Raw genomic sequence first — 17537 nt, 5'->3', positions numbered from 1 at the left:
ACTAGGCTACCTGCCCCCCCACTAGGCTACCTGCCCCCCCACTAGGCTACCTGCCCCCCCACTAGGCTACCTGCCCCCCCACTAGGCTACCTGCCGCCCCACTAGGGTACCTGCCTATTGGTAATAGTATCAAGACTGCCCAAATGTGCCTAACTGGTTTATCAATACATTTTCAGGTTCATAACTGTGCACTCTCCTCAAACAATAGAATGGTATTATTTCACTGTAATAGCTACTGTAAATTGGACAGTGCAGTTAGACTAACAAGAATTAAAGCTTTCTGCCCATGTCAGATATGTCTATGTCCTGGGAAATGTTCTTAGTTATTTACAACCTCATGCTAATCGCATTAGCCTACGTTAGCTCAACCTTCCCGGTGGGGGATCCACTGATCCCGTAGAGGTTTTAATTCAACGGAATGATTAAATGTCTAATCGCATGTCAAATGATTAAACTGCTCACTTTTCAAAACATCACACTTTATTACAGACTATGTCTGTCCCTTATTCTCCTTATGTCGTGTTCTCATTTTACATTTAGTCACCATGTATATACACCTGACTTAGTTACGTGTGTAGGTAGGCCTTACAAAGAACATACCTAGGCCAAATACAGAGGTCGTTATTAATTGATGGTGAAAGTGCGCAGGCGCGTTCCCATGGGAGACCCTAGAGTGTCTCGCGGATATTGGCGGACAGGGGCGGATAACCCGAGCGGACCTATAGTGCGCCCTCGGTCAGGGCTCGAGCAGCTCCGTCTGTTCGCCGTTTCCCTGCGTGGAGACTGCGGCGCAAGGCGTTTTAACCAAGACTGTGGGTCACGACGCTAAGTGTGAATGACGAGGCTTATTAAAGGAATAGAATTAGAATGTCACGGCTACTATTTAGCCGTTCTGATCGTTCTAATTCTACATCTACGTGGCTAAATGAATGTGCGCTGATGAAATGGAATAGAATTAGAATGTCACGGCCGTTCTGGTCGTTCTAATTCTACATCTACGTGGCTAAATGAATGTGCGCTGATGAAATGGAATAGAATTAGAATGTCACGGCCGTTCTGGTCGTTCTAATTCTACATCTACGTGGCTAAATGTCATGCCCTGGCCTTAGTATTCTTTGTTTTCTTTATTATTTTAGTTAGGTCAGGGTGTGACATGGGGAATGTTTGTGTTTTGTTGGTTTTGGGTGTTTTTATGGTAAAGGGGTTGTTGGGTATAGTATATGGGTTTGTGTTGAGTACATGTGTCTAGTGTTGTCTATGTATGTTTAGTTGTCTAGGAGAGTCTATGGTTACCTGAATGAGTTCCCAATTAGAGACAGCTGATTTCGGTTGTCTCTGATTGGGAGCCTTATTTAGGGTAGCCATAGGCTCTCATTGGTTGTGAGTAGTTGTCTATGTTAAACGTTTGTAGCCAGTGTGTGCACATCGTTTGTTTAGCTTCACGATCGTTTTCTTGTTTTGTTTAGTGTTTAAGTGTTTTTGTTTCGTTTGCCTTCTTCACCAATAAAAGGAGATGGCTTATTTTCCTAAAGCTGCGTTTTGGTCCGTCAATCCACCACACGATCGTGACACTAAATGAATGTGCGCTGATGAAATGGAATAGAATTAGAATGTCACGGCCGTTCTGGTCGTTCTAATTCTACATCTACGTGGCTAAATGAATGTGCGCTGATGAAATGGAATAGAATTAGAATGTCACGGTCGTTCTAATTCTACATGTTCGTGGCTAAATGAATGTGCGCTGATGAAACGGAATAGAATTAGAATGTCACGGCCATTCTGGTCGTTCTATTTCTACATCTTCGTGGCTAAATGAATGTGCGCTGATGAAACGGACACTCCTTGTTGTAACATCATGCTGTTTTGATGAAATGTGTTTGTGTATAAAAGTACATCTATGGGGCCTCACTTGGGCACATTATACATGTCAAATGAATTCAATACAGGCCGTATTGTTTCGCTGAATTTAGCCCACTCTCCTTGTAGAATAGGTTACAGCATCATTTTATATTAATAACGCTGTATATTTGGATGGCGGAATACAGCCTTACGCGTTAAGACTATAGCTGTACTGTTGCAGATTACAAAGCCGATAGTCCTGCAATATACGAGTTGTAATGGTGTACTTTTATGGGTAAATACTCGCAAAGTATATGTCAAGTGTCAAATATGGTGCGCAAGCAGAGGAAAACAATAGGCACACAGGCCCTTTTGCAACAAATCTTTCGTACATACGACCTACTTCAGAAGGCACGTTTAACATTTTACAACGTATTTATGATAAACTCGCATACACTTCTGGTGCTTGGTGCTTAAAGCACTTGACTGCAATCAGTGATATTCCACAAAGCAGGATAATCTCTCTCTCTCTCGTCGTTGTCGATAATCAGATTCACATGCTGTGTCTTGAGATTAGTTACACGCCAAGCGTGTTACAACAATAAGCCTATTGTCTTCGGTTTCATTATATTTATTATGAAATGTGAATTCTGTGTTTGTATTCCAGAATTGTGTAAAATCCACATTTCATCACGGGTTTCTGGAACCGTACTAATAGTTAGCAGACACGTTGTTAGTTGTTTGTGTGATATTGTCGACGTCTCTACATTAAACGGTGTTAAAGAGTAAATACGATTTGTAAAACAACTCCAAAATGCGTCACATCCGTTCCCCATATGTATCCTACAACTGAAGGCTTTAAGGCACAGCAAAACATAGTTTACATAAACCTTTGTACCAAACGATTAGTATTTTTTTATATACATAAAAACATTTTTAATGACAGATTCAGTCAATAATGTAGTGTTATCCCGATTTGGGAAGAAATAAGAATGTTATACTTCTAATTGAAATAAACTTTAAACATGCGTAAAAAAAAAAAAAAATCCCATTCCATTAATTTTAAATAAATAGTTATTTTAATTAATTGAAAATGGATTATAATATAGTACATACATGCAAATATAATACCATCTTTGGCCGTGTTTAGACTGCTGGAAAAGGCTATTGTTAACAACAGGTTAATAATAATAATAATAATAATAATTTAATAAATGATTATTAGACCCACTGTTTTAGGCCTACGCTGGTACTCTGCGTACAAAAACAAGTATCTAGTATTATAACGTCAAACGGAATAGGGAGTTGTTCTGCATGTCTTTGTGTGAATGGATATCCTGGAAATATGTTCTTTACTTTTATATCAACATTGTTGATGTCTTGTCAATAAATACAATTGGCGCAGGCTATCGATGTGACAAGTAGGATGGAGCTAGGCCTTAGGTCAACAGGCTATCGATGTGACAAGTAGGATTGAGCTAGGCCTTAGGGTCAACAGGCTATCGATGTGACAAGTAGGATTGAGCTAGGCCTTAGGTCAACAGGCTATCGATGTGACAAGTAGGATTGAGCTAGGCCTTAGGGTCAACAGGCTATCGATGTGACAAGTAGGATTGAGCTAGGCCTTAGGTCAACCGGCTATCGATGTGACAAGTAGTATTGAGCTAGGCCTTAGGGTCAACAGGCTATCGATGTGACAAGTAGTATTAAGCTAGGCCTTAGGTCAACAGGCTATCGATGTGACGAGTAGGGTTGAGCTAGGCCTTAGGTCAACAGGCTATCGATGTGACAAGTAGGATTGAGTTAGGCCTTAGGTCAACTGGCTATCCTTACAAGTAGCCTTTAAAGGCCTACACGGGCCAGACACGACCTTACGTTTTTACCAAGATGAGGATGGGGTAAAAAAATCGCTAAATGCGGAAGCTGAAATTGGCATGATATATCCACCTTGTAAACAGTGTCTTTATGGCGTCGATGCAGAAAAGTATATAGGCCCAACTCTACGCCTCCTTCGAACAGACTAGGCCAAGTCTAAATAGGACAACGTCTCCTTTAAACAGACTCGGTCTTGTCTACAGGACAACGTCTCCTTTAAACAGACTCGGTCTTGTCTACAGGACAACGTCTCCTTCGAATAGACTAAAGTACTTGCTGGCATTGGAAAAACATAAATAAGGCGTGCTACTGCCAGGGTATACGATGGGCAGGGGTATCGGCATCAAACATCTTCCTAGCAGGTTACTGTCTTTGTACAAGGCCGGGAGCTGCAGAGCCTTCCCCGGACCCGCGTCGGAGAAATCCCCGCTGGGACCATCTAGCGCGGATGAAATCTGTCTTTTCAATTTATTCCTTCGATTCTGGAACCAAATTTTGACCTGCGTTTCCGTTAACTGGAGAGAACTGGCGAGGCAGGCGCGCTCGGCGCTGCTAAGGTACCGCTTCATATCGAAAGTAGATTCCAACTGAAAGATCTGTCTCTTGGAGAAGATGGTGCGAGTTTTTTTCTTGGTTGTCAGTTGTTTTTTCTTGCCGCCGCTATCACCGTCCCCGGTGTGATGCGTCGAGGAGCAGTCGTCGCCGCTGTCTCCGCTTTCGAAGCAATTGTCGGTGATCTGTAACGAGTCTTCCCGGGTGATAGCGACGGCCTTGGGTCCTCCGGTTGGGCTACAGTCGTTATCCGGCTCTGAGAACGGAAATGGGACAGATATTGTATTCCGCAATATGTATAGCATGACGCTGACAGTTTATCAGGCTACAATATTATGCTACACATTTAAAAGCATTAGGCCCGATGTGTTGAATCAGGCTACAAAAATGCAATTTATTCCGCTATAGTGCAGTGTTTAACATTCATATTTTGCCATATTAGGCAACAGTTGCCTACCTTCATCTTGTAGCCTTGTCGCGGGGTCAATTATCCGTTGATGGTCATCGAACCAGTATAGTCCCGTGCTATTCTGTAGCCTGCTACCGGAATGACAGCTGTCAACTGTCTTCCTACCGTTACCGCTCGAGTTTGTCTGCAGGTTCAGAATATTGTCTATGGTGAATTTGAGAGACGCGGCAGTCGGCCTGCATGGCGCGTCCACTTTGCTCATCATTTAGAGAAATAGTCTCTTTTCTCTCGCAAGGACTTTGGGAACCAAAAGTTCCTGCGCTCTAGAAGTGAAACTTGGAACTCTCTTTCTCTCTTCTCAGCGACGTCTTGACGCTCCACGCTCCATGCGAGGATGATGAGGGGATTGGACTGGGGCTTTCACGGCGCGCCTCTCTCTCTCTCTGCCTCGCTTGTTACTTCCACGGACCGGATGGAACGTTGGTGCGCCCTCGTCCATTGGACAAGAGGAGTGCCTGCGAGGGGCCAATTGCGTCAAAGGGAGGGGAAGAGAGAGAGAGAGGGGAATAGAATGTTATCGTTTTTTCCCTTCTTTTTTTGAGCCTGGCATCTGGTATAAAGGCTAGTTTAAAAAAGGAAATGAAGAATGGAAAGGGATCATTATAAATAATTTAATTTGAGGTGTTCTGCATTTGAGGAATATGCTATTTTATTATTCTGCAGTCATGGCTTTGGGTTGGTGAATGTATAATGTCTAGCTATAGACCCAGCAGTTCTGCCTTAGAAGGTAGGCTACCTAATACATCCTTTTTACACTTAACACCTGGTGCTGGCTGGGCCCAAACCCGATGTCCACCAGAGGTTTAGTCGTTGGTAGAAGGGGAGGTGGATGACGGGTTTCAGCGTTTTAATGAGGCCTTTTCGACGAGCTGCAGTTTTCAAAGTAAAATACAAGAGAAATACCAATATAAATATATTATAAATAGTATTTACATTAATTTAGTTGGAATAGCATATTGAACACAACATTTACAGTAAGTTAAAATAGCCTCGGTCTATTTCTATGTGTAACCATTTCCAGTTCATTTAAACCCGCATTGCAATTTCTTAGTTAACGATTTTTTATTTCTTTGCATCTTCTAAAATCGTTAACTGATAGAACACATAGAATAGAACACATAGAATAGAACGTTAGAATAGAGCACATAGAATAGAGCACATAGAATAGAACGTTAGAATAGAGCACATAGAATAGAGCACATAGAATAGAACACATATAATAGAACACATAGAATAGAACACAAAGAATAGAACAACAAGAATAGAACACATAGAATAGAACACATAGAATAAAACGCTTCAGGCTTCTATATTCAGCCAGCGGTGGAAAAAGTCCCCAAACGTCATACTTGAGTCATAGTAAAGATACCTTCATAGAAAATACGTCAAGTAAAAGTGAAAGTCACCCAGTAAAATACTACTTGAGTAAAAGTCTAAAAGTGTTTGGTTTTAAATATACTTAAAAAGTACAAGTAATTGTAATTGATAAAATATACCCAAGTATTGAAAGTAAAAGTAAAATTATAAATCATTTCAAATTCCTTTTACTAAGCAACCCAGACGGCACCATTTTATTTATTTAATTTGATTTACGGATTGCCAGGGGGCACACTCCAACACTCAGACATATTTTACAAACGAAGCATTGGTGTTTAGTGAGTCCTCCAGATCAGAGGCAGTAGGGATGACCAGGGATGTTCTCTTGAAAGGTGTGTGAATTGTACCATTTTCCTGTCAAACAAGTACTTTTGGGTGTCAGAGAAAATGTATGGAGTAAAAATAACATTATTTTCATTGGGAATGTAGTGAAGTAAAACTAAAAGTTGTCCACAATATAAATAGTAAAATAAAGTACAGAAACCTCCCCAAAATAACTACTTAAGTAGTACTTTGAAGTATTTTTACGCCACTGTGTTTTGCACAAGGCTATGAGGTAAAGGCCTATAATCAATAATGTGCAAGATAGACTACATTGTATAGTGGAGAACAGAGGCCTGTTTAACTAGGCCTGTAAATTATTATTTACGATGACAGCCTACACCGGCAAAACCCGGACGACGCTGGGCCAATTGTTCGCCGCGTTACGGGACTCCCAATCACGGCCGGTTGTGATACAGCCTAGATTCGAACCAGGGTGTCTGTAGTGACACCTCTAGCACTGAGATACAGTGCCTTAGACCGCTGCGCCACTTATTTATATATAACTAGATTGTGTTCAGGGGGTTGGTTACTTTTATCCATATGATATTGAGCGTTATATTGATGACTGTTTATTGTCCGGAATAAAGTTATAACATTATATTGTATTGTTTGTTGAGATGATGATCGTGACGATATGTTTTGTCCATTTTACAGATAAACCATAGCAAAAGGAATTTGAATTAGTGTACGTTATTTTACCCGGGAAACCGCGCGGCCATACATTCTCCCAAATGCAAAACGTCTATCGTCTTCGATGGGATTTGGTTGTGATGAATATCGTCAGCATTGTGTTGTTGTACTCCTAAATATGTGTTGTCCTCGGAAGTTATCTCAGGTATCCTTCTCCCGAAGGAGTGGCGTCTCCCACATACAGGCAGAGGCTACTGAATGGTTAATAATAATTAATACATATTTATAACAACGAAGTAAAAGCGTTGTTAAACAGTAAAGCTATAATCTACACATTAAGGCCTATTAGTTCGGATTATAAAACAGGCTACTTTAGTGAGTCCGTGAATCCTCTGAATAAAACATCTGTGTTGTAAATAAAATAAAATAAAATCATAGTTTTATTTTTTATTTCACCTTTATTTAACCAGGTAGTCCAGTTGAGAACAAGTTCTCATTTCCAACTGCGACCTGGCCACAGTAGCCTACTACGGGCCATCTGGAAATATGAGGCCTACCATATAGGTCTATAAACCAACTATATATTATTCAACTGTTTCTTATACAGTCGTCTAGTCTACTGAGGCCCACATTCACAACTTGCCAGCTGCCAGCCAGCTCAGGCCTGGTGTTGTAGTAGCGTGATGTCATGTTACGTAATAGTGGCTATAATTCATTTGTTCTCCACATCGTCCTTTCGATGACCCCGCGCGTGTTTATAAATATGAAGGATGACATCAAACCATATTTCCTGTAATGGAGAGACGGGTGTTTTTTCCGCCCCAAAGTGACGAGGGCAGTTCAGTTGCAGGGCAGAGAGCATGTTGGGTCTGCATGCCGGGCATGGCCATGTTAAAACATAATTCCATGAAGTCAAATGTTTTTTTCCCCCAGGGATAAAAAAAAATGTAAACGTGTCGGGAGCTTCTTTTTTTAAATATATAAATATATCTTTCAAAAAAGGCTGTTTGTTTTCTTCTCCGCTCCCCTACAGCTTTAGGCTACACACTTCATTTTGTAACTTTTACAATGAACTTGTGTTTTAAGTGAAGACCAATACGCTGATATGTGTCCGAACTAGCGCTTCCGGGGGGAGGGACTTGTGCCATTAGCTGCATGCTACTTATTCTGTCCTCGTTGGCGTCTATTAGACGGAAGTAAAACTGGCGACATAAAATGTAGTAGTCTATATGTGTAGTCTATAGTCAGGGAGGAGCCAAAAAGATGGGGTCAATTCCGATCAAAATTACAATCAAATTACTTTACAATTTCACATTGATTGATCAACTGTGGGCTACAGTTGATCAATCGAATCTCATGCAGGTTCATCTCTGGACTTGAGTCGAAAATGCACGAAAATGACCCGAAGCACGTTGCCGGAGGATACACAGGATAACAGCACACACACACTTCACTCATATCTTGTGATTATTTTTATTTAGAGATATATTGTGTGGGGGAAAAAAGTGACGTTAGAAACTGACTTTGAATATAAAAGTCTTTGCACAAATAAGTGTGTATTAATAAACAACATAGCAATGTGGGCCGGAACAACACTATCATTATCTAGTGAGGCGATAATATAATACAAGTAGATATGTAAAGTAGTACAATTACAACATTAAAAAACACCGCGATCATTTGTAAGTCTAAAGGCCATTTCTTCACACTGTTTTACTTGTTTGGTTTTCGGCGGCCATTGCAGGTATTGTTATTGCACGATTCCCCTATCTTCAATAATTGAATAAATGATGACATGACGTGAACAAAAAAAAAAATGAAAGTTCGATAATTGGTCTTTACACCAACCCGGTCGTTTGCGAGCGTAGTAAACTCACGGCGTGAGCGAACGAAGAGAAGGGATAGTTCACAGGGTTTGAGAAACTCATCAACGGTGGGGAGACCTGGGACACGTCGATGTTGAAACGCAACGTTGAGGGCGTGTTGCCTTCGTGATATAGAATCGGAACTCTGACTATCCGTCGGGACGAGTGGGAAACGTTTGCGGCCTCTAGATCCGCCGCCAGCTGTCTCTTCCATTTGTTCCGTCGATTCTGGAACCAGATTTTCACCTGCGTTTCCGTTAGGTGGAGAGAGGCCGCGATACCTGCCCGTTCAGAACTGCTGAGGTACCGTTTCATATCGAACGTCGACTCCAACTGAAACACCTGACTCCGACTGAAAACGGTTCTAGTTTTCTTCTTCCGGATAGAGCTCTGGTCCAGAGGGGTTTCCGCGTCCGACTGATCGTCAAAGGCATTCTGCGTCTCGTCGTTGTCGTCGGTCAGGCTGCTGTCTGCCGTTTTCCGTCCCGTTTCGTCGCTGCCTTCAGTGGGTTCTTCTGACACTGCGGGAGAGACAGAGTCTCGGTCGCTGGCTGAGTGGGAGCAGCGACGGTCATCTGAGCATCTACTGTCCTCTTTGGGATCTGTGGGGAAAAAATACAACATTAATTAAATGTGAATTGAATATGGACACATGGCATCAAAGTCAGAATGATTTAAATATGCTGTTGCTGAGAACAGAAGTTGGCCAAAAAAAAGGGTTAAAATATAGGCCTATAGCTATAGTTAATCTTTGAGCTTAAAGACTAACAGGATGGAGAGATAACTGATAGGGATATGACTGACGGAGAGATAACTGATGTAGAGATAACAGACTGAGAGATAACTGATGGAGAGATTACTGATGCAGAGATAACTGATGGAGAGATAACTGATGGGGGATATGACTGACGGAGAGATAACTGAAGTAGAGATAACAGACTGAGAGATAACTGATGGAGAGATAACTGATGCAGAGATAACTGATGGAGAGATAACTGATGGAGATATGACTGACGGAGAGATAACTGAAGTAGAGATAACAGACTGAGAGATAACTGATGGAGAGATAACTGGCGGAGAGATAACCGACGGAGAGATAACTGATGGAGAGATAACTGATGGAGAGATAACTGATGGAGAGATAACTGATGGAGAGATAACTGATGGAGATAGCTGATGGAGATATAACTGATGGAGAGATAACTGACAGAGAGATAACTGACAGAGATAACTGACCGAGAGATAACTGACAGAGAGATAACTGACGGAGCGATAACTGATGGAGAGATAACTGACGGAGAGATAACTGACGGAGAGATAACTGACGGAGAGATAACTGATGGAGAGATAACCAAGGTAGCCAATCTGAAAAGTAGAATTCCCTAAATAGTGCACTACCTTTGACCTAGGGCCCTATTCCCTACATAGTGAACTACTTCTGACCTAGGGTCCTATTCCCTACATAGTGAACTATTTCTGACCTAGGGTCCTATTCCCTACATAGTGAACTATTTCTGACCTAGGGCCCTATTCCCTACATAGTGAACTATTTCTGACCTAGGGCCCTATTCCCTAAATAGTAAACTATTTCTGAACTAGGGCCCTATTCCCTATATAGTGAAATAATTCTGACCTAGGGCCCTATTCCCTACATAGTGAACTAATTCTGACCTAGGGCCCTATTCCCTACATAGTGAACTAATTCTGACCTAGGGCCCTATTCCCTATATAGTGAACTAATTCTGACCTAGGGCCCTATTCCGTACATAGTGAACTAATTCTGACCTAGGGCCCTACTCCCTATATAGTGAACTAATTCTGACCTAGGGCCCTATTCCCTACATAGTGAACTAATTCTGACCTGGGGACCTATTCCCTATATAGTGAACTAATTCTGACCTAGGGCCCTATTCCCTATATAGTGAACTAATTCTGACCTAGGGCCCTATTCCCTACATAGTGAACTAATTCTGACCTAGGGCCCTATTCCCTATATAGTGAACTAATTCTGACCTAGGGCCCTATTCCCTATATAGTGAACTAATTCTGACCAGAGACCTATTCCCTATATAGTGAACTACTGGTGACCAGAGCCCTATTCCCTATATAGTGAACTACTAGTGATCAGAGCCCTATTCCCTATATAGTGAACTACTAGTGACCAGAGCCCTATTCCCTATATAGTGAACTACTAGTGACCGGAGTCCTATTCCCTATATAGTGAACTACTAGTGATCAGAGCCCTATTCCCTATATAGTGAACTACTAGTGACCAGAGCCCTATTCCCTATATAGTGCACTACTAGTGACCAGAGCCCTATTCCCTACATGGTGAACAACTAGTGACCAGAGCCCTATTCCCTATATAGTGAACTACTAGTGACCAGAGCCCTATTCCCTATATAGTGAACTACTAGTGACCAGAGCCCTATTCCCCATATAGTGAACTACTAGTGATCAGAGCCCTATTCCCTATATAGTGAACTACTAGTGATCAGAGCCCTATTCCCTATATAGTGCACTACTTTAGACCAGAACCCTATTCCCTATATAGTGCACTACTTTAGACCAGAACCCTATTCCCTATATAGTGAACTACTAGTGACCAGAGCCCTATTCCCTATACAGTGAACTACTAGTGACCAGAGCCCTATTCCCTATATAGTGAACTACTAGTGACCAGAGCCCTATTCCCTATATAGTGAACTACAAGTGACCAGAGCCCTATTCCCTATATAGTGAACTACTAGTGACCAGAGCCCTATTCCCTATATAGTGAACTACTAGTGACCAGAGCCCTATTCCCTATATAGTGAACTACAAGTGACCAGAGCCCTATTCCCTATATAGTGAACTACTAGTGACCAGAGCCCTATTCCCTATATAGTGAACTACTAGTGACCAGAGCCCTATTCCCTATATAGTGCACTACTAGTGACCAGAGGCCTATTCCCTATATAGTGAACTACTAATGAACAGAGCCCTATTCCCTATCTAGTACACTATTTTAGACCAGAGAGAGAGAGAGAGAGAGAGAGAGACTCATTGACCCTCTCCCTCTATCAGTAGACTGGCTGATCAGACAGGACCGGAGAACACTTCCCTCTATCAGTAGACTGGCTGACCAGACAGGACCAGAGAACACTTCCCTCTATCAGTAGACTGGCTGACCAGACAGGACCAGAGAACACTTCCCTCTATCAGTAGACTGGCTGACCAGACAGGACCAGAGGACGCTTCCCTCTATCAGTAGACTGGCTGACCAGACAGGACCAGAGGACACTTCCCTCTATCAGTAGACTGGCTGACCAGACAGGACCAGAGAACACTTCCCTCTATCAGTGAGACTGGCTGACCAGAGCAGGACCAGAGAACACTGTGCCCTGCTATCAGTAGACTGGCTGACCAGACAGGACCAGAGGACAATTCCCTCTATCAGTAGACTGGCTGACCAGACAGGACCAGAGAACCCTACTTCCCTCTATCAGTGAGACTGGACTGACCAGACAGGACCAGAGAACACTTCCCTCTATCAGTAGACTGGCTGACCAGACAGGACCAGAGGACACTTCCCTCTATCAGTAGACTGGCTGACCAGACAGGACCAGAGGACACTTCCCTCTATCAGTAGACTGGCTGACCAGACAGGACCAGAGGGCACTTCCCTCTATCAGTAGACTGGCTGACCAGACAGGACCAGAGAACACTTCCCTCTATCAGTAGACTGGCTGACCAGACAGGACCAGAGAACACTTCCCTCTATCAGTAGACTGGCTGATCAGACAGGACCAGAGAACACTTCCCTCTATCAGTAGACTGGCTGACCAGACAGGACCAGAGAACACTTCCCTCTATCAGTAGACTGGCTGACTAGACAGGACCAGAGGACACTTCCCTCTATCAGTAGACTGGCTGACCAGACAGGACCAGAGAACACTTCCCTCTATCAGTAGACTGGCTGACCAGACAGGACCAGAGAACACTTCCCTCTATCAGTAGACTGGCTGACCAGACAGGACCAGAGGACACTTCCCTCTATCAGTAGACTGGCTGACCAGACAGGACCAGAGGACACTTCCCTCTATCAGTAGACTGGCTGATCAGACAGGACCAGAGAACACTTCCCTCTATCAGTAGACTGGCTGACCAGACAGGACCGGAGAACACTTCCCTCTATCAGTAGACTGGCTGACCAGACAGGACCAGAGAACACTTCCCTCTATCAGTAGACTGGCTGACCAGACAGGACCAGAGAACACTTCCCTCTATCAGTAGACTGGCTGACCAGACAGGACCAGAGAACACTTCCCTCTATCAGTAGACTGGCTGACCAGACAGGACCAGAGAACACTTCCCTCTATCAGTAGACTGGCTGACCAGACAGGACCAGAGAACACTTCCCTCTATCAGTAGACTGGCTGACCAGACAGGACCAGAGAACACTTCCCTCTATCAGTAGACTGGCTGACCAGACAGGACCAGAGGACACTTCCCTCTATCAGTAGACTGGCTGACCAGACAGGACCGGAGAACACTTCCCTCTATCAGTAGACTGGCTGACCAGACAGGACCGGAGAACACTTCCCTCTATCAGTAGACTGGCTGACCAGACAGGACCGGAGAACACTTCCCTCTATCAGTAGACTGGCTGACCAGACAGGACCAGAGGACACTTCCCTCTATCAGTAGACTGGCTGACCAGACAGGACCAGAGGACACTTCCCTCTATCAGTAGACTGGCTGACCAGACAGGACCAGAGGACACTTCCCTCTATCAGTAGACTGGCTGACCAGACAGGACCAGAGAACACTTCCCTCTATCAGTAGACTGGCTGACCAGACAGGACCGGAGGACACTTCCCTCTATCAGTAGACTGGCTGACCAGACAGGACCGGAGAACACTTCCCTCTATCAGTAGACTGGCTGACCAGACAGGACCAGAGGACACTTCCCTCTATCAGTAGACTGGCTGACCAGACAGGACCAGAGAACACTTCCCTCTATCAGTAGACTGGCTGACCAGACAGGACCAGAGGACACTTCCCTCTATCAGTAGACTGGCTGACCAGACAGGACCAGAGAACACTTCCCTCTATCAGTAGACTGGCTGACCAGACAGGACCAGAGAACACTTCCCTCTATCAGTAGACTGGCTGACCAGACAGGACCAGAGAACACTTCCCTCTATCAGTAGACTGGCTGACCAGACAGGACCAGAGAACACTTCCCTCTATCAGTAGACTGGCTGATCAGACAGGACCAGAGAACACTTCCCTCTATCAGTAGACTGGCTGACCAGACAGGACCAGAGAACACTTCCCTCTATCAGTAGACTGGCTGATCAGACAGGACCAGAGAACACTTCCCTCTATCAGTAGACTGGCTGATCAGACAATCCCAATCCCAATGCCACCCTATCCCCTATATAGTGCACTACTTTAAACCAGGGCCTATGGCCATATGGCACCGAGTTTGGTCTAACATAACACTAACCCACCCATTGGGTCCTGGTTAAAAGTAGTGCACTATATAGGGAATAGGGTGCCATTTGCGATCCGTAACCATAGTGACAGGCAGAGTGCGTAATTAGAGATATAGGCTTAGCCATGATGCGCGATAGCACTATCACGACACACGATAAAGATGGCTCTTTGGGCGTTTTTATTTACAATGGAACTCATACCGTAGATTCGATTTTGCCGTTAAAAACAGTTAAACACAACTATTTATCCAATAGAATAAAGATATGGGCTACTTACTGCTGGACTTTTTGAGACTGAGTGGTTTGACGTTAACGGCTGCGGCTGCTCTGTACCATTCTAACTGCGAGTCTCTCCGGGGGGAACCTTCGGCGCCGAGGCCGGAGCAGACTGCCACTTGACCGGTCAGTTGGCTGGGATGTCCCGCTAAGACTCGGCTAGGGTAGACCATCTCATTCCTCTCCATATTCTCCTCCGCGGTCCTGCTACTATACTGGCTGCTGTTGTTGTTGACCTGTCGGTTGAAATACGTTGACTCTCCATTCTTCCTCGAGCCGAGTAGGTTTTCGATGTAAAACGAGGAGACTTTTGACGGTGTCGAAGCCTGAGTGTCTGGCGCCTTGTCGTGCATTATGTTTTTAGTTGAAAAAAATATGCACATTTCCTGGCCACTCGAACAAAACAATCACGACGGATCCTCCTGCGTCCGTCCAAACCGTCAATACAGTTGACGACGAGCACGTGTGTTCTATTACTCCGCAAAACAAAAGGGTTATTTTCGTTGATGTTTGTCCCGACCAGAGCTTAAAAGCACCATCTCAAACGGGTTTCTCCATTCACCGATGTTTATAAATGATAAATCCTCACCGAAACGTGGAACTCGTTACCAGCGCGGCCCTGGAGCTCCGTGGCGCCAGCACAGCACGGGGCAGAGACCGGAGAGGTAGTAGCCTACAGCGGGAAGCGAGTCAAGTCAAACGGTTGACGAGCGGAGGGTATCCGCTGATTGGACAAGCACAATATCAAATGGGATTACTCCAGGAGAGGGGAGAAGTTTCCGTTGCAAATGGCACTCTATCCCTTACACAGTGCACTACTTTTGACCATAACACTACAGACCCTGGTCAAAGGTATGCACGATTAAAGGTATAGGATACCATTTGGGACGGTGCCGAGAATTACTCTGTCTGACCGGGACTCGCCTCTCTCCTCCCCTCAGCTACTGCTGAGTGCGCGCGTGTCTGTGCCTGCGTGCGAGCACCTCCGGGGCCAGGGAGACCCCCCCCCCCCCCCAGTCGGTCAGTGAACGAGCCTTTATTTGGGTCAATTAGGAGGCAAATGAAAATACAGGAAGAGATAGAGAGCACAGTCATCCTCCTCGCGGGTCCCGTATGGTTCCACGTTCCACAGCGCTGTATGCTGAAAGGAAGAGCCGTCCGTATCTACTACTGTACATACACCGCCGCCCATTGGCTAACCGGGAAAACGCAGTATGCTGCTTGTCATGTAGGCTCTAAAATAAGGGACTCCAAAAGCATCATAGTTAAAAAAAAATATTTAAAAAACTTTGAGCCCATTTTCTTGTAGACGAAAAATGCGCTGCGTATAGCTCTGCGTAAAGCTCTGTGTATAGCTCTGCGTATAGCCCTGCGTATAGTTCTGCGTATAGCGTTAATAGGTTCTATTGTAGAGCTGGGACGATAAACTGCTAATGATCGACACAAACCAACCTGATCATTTATCGCTGGTATTTTGCTGATACCATTCCTTACAGATAAGAAGCCTTCACTAGAGAAATGATACCAGTGTTAATGTGGGCGCTTGTTAAATGGGACAAAATGTATGTCTACAACCATCAAACTACTAGTAGTTGATAATACCATTTAAAAAAAGCTGTAGTGCGTATTAAAGTTATAAACGTATCGTTCTATTTATCATTATCGCTTCAATTCAGGCAATTTACCGCAATATGGATTTTTGGTCAATATTATCCAGCTCTATAGAGTAATTAATGTAGACTTACCGTGTGCGGTTTTCTGTGTGAGTAGACAAGTAAAGGCTAAATATGTTTTGTTATTTTGTCTCTCCATTCTGTTTGTGTATTATTAGTGCACGATGTTATGACCCTGTCGTCTTGACAGTATGTTATGAAACCGTAGTTAGGAAGACCAAACTAAATGTCGGCTATAGCTTCAGATTTCTAATCAATGACCCGTAAAATTGATATTTTCAAGCATATCGAGGAAAATAAAATTCACTGTAGGCAGTCGTCTTCCTTGCCGTCTTGACAGTATGTTATTAAACCGTAGTTAGGAAGACCAAACTAAATGTCGGCTATAGCTTCAGATTTCTAATCAATGACCCGTAAAATTGATATTTTCAAGCATATCGAGGAAAATAAAATTCACTGTAGGCAGTCGTCTTCCTTGCCGTCGAAGTGTATTATTTAAGAAATCTCTCAATCACATAGGTTTAGAAGGGAAGTTCTGCTAGTAGAACTGAGGACATGTGACATTTTGTTTTTGAGTCGTCATTATTTCTCTCCGGCTCACGAGTAGCGCAGCGGTCTAACGGCACTGCATTTCAGTGCAAGAGGCGTCACTACAGTCCCTGGTTCGAATCCAGGCTCTATCACATCAAGGCCGTGATTGAGTGTCCCATAGGGCGGCGCACAATTGTCCCAGCGTCGTCCGGGTTTGGCCGGTGTAAGCCGTTATTGTAAATAAGAATTTGTTCTTAACTGACTTGCCTATAATAAATAAAGGTTAAATAAAGAAAACATACTTTCACAATGTAAATTCGTATTATCGTGTAAGAATTACGGCTATGGGCCTAATGCTTTGCTTTCAACTTCGGTCCTAAAGCCCTACAACACATCCAACATCATTTGGATTTCATGTTGGGCTGGACACGGAAAAGAAAGGTGTTTATTAAGACCTGTACCCTACTGACATAAATATTACAGACAAAACACGGAGGCTTAAAACACGAGTTCAATAAAAAAGAGTAGGCCTACAAACCCTAGCCCGGGATCGGAATGAGAGGAATTCTGTTAGGAAGCGGTAAGGTAGCCTAGCGGTTCGAATCCCCGTAGACGACGAGATGGAAAAATGTGTCGATGTGCC

The 17537-nt window shown here is 43.8% G+C and overlaps 2 protein-coding genes across 2 annotated transcripts; both read right to left on the bottom strand.

Annotated features, from left to right (window-relative positions):
* Window positions 1–2986: 2986 nt before the first annotated feature.
* Window positions 2987–5184, bottom strand: LOC129843278 (homeobox protein HMX3-A-like). The gene is made up of 2 exons (XM_055911904.1): window positions 4724–5184; window positions 2987–4522 (listed from the first exon to the last, which is right to left on the bottom strand). The coding sequence occupies exons 1-2, from the start codon at window positions 4938–4940 to the stop codon at window positions 3951–3953; spliced, it is 789 nt and encodes a 262-aa protein (XP_055767879.1). The 5' UTR covers window positions 4941–5184; the 3' UTR covers window positions 2987–3950.
* A 3358-nt stretch (window positions 5185–8542) lies between these two features.
* On the bottom strand, window positions 8543–15614 carry LOC129843276 (homeobox protein HMX1-like). Its single transcript, XM_055911902.1, has 2 exons — window positions 14692–15614; window positions 8543–9533 (listed from the first exon to the last, which is right to left on the bottom strand). The coding sequence occupies exons 1-2, from the start codon at window positions 15071–15073 to the stop codon at window positions 8905–8907; spliced, it is 1011 nt and encodes a 336-aa protein (XP_055767877.1). The 5' UTR covers window positions 15074–15614; the 3' UTR covers window positions 8543–8904.
* Between the last annotated feature and the right edge of the window lie 1923 nt (window positions 15615–17537).

The sequence above is a fragment of the Salvelinus fontinalis genome, unplaced genomic scaffold (genome assembly GCF_029448725.1).
Source record: "Salvelinus fontinalis isolate EN_2023a unplaced genomic scaffold, ASM2944872v1 scaffold_0104, whole genome shotgun sequence".
NCBI classification, from domain to species: Eukaryota; Metazoa; Chordata; class Actinopteri; order Salmoniformes; family Salmonidae; genus Salvelinus; species Salvelinus fontinalis.
Note: the sequence above shows the minus strand (reverse complement) of the source record. Positions and strands in the feature narration are given on the sequence as shown.

Bases quoted from the DNA above. Each gene is read 5' to 3' on its own strand.
- LOC129843276 (XM_055911902.1), bottom strand. From the start codon at position 15,073: ATGTGCATATTTTTTTCAACTAAAAACATAATGCACGACAAGGCGCCA. The intron at 9,534-14,691 runs GTAAGTAGCCCA...TTTTCCCCACAG, and splicing joins CAGTCTCAAAAAGTCCAGCA to ATCCCAAAGAGGACAGTAGA.
- LOC129843278 (XM_055911904.1), bottom strand. From the start codon at position 4,940: ATGATGAGCAAAGTGGACGCGCCATGCAGGCCGACTGCCGCGTCTCTC. The intron at 4,523-4,723 runs GTAGGCAACTGT...TTCCGTTCTCAG, and splicing joins GACAAGGCTACAAGATGAAG to AGCCGGATAACGACTGTAGC.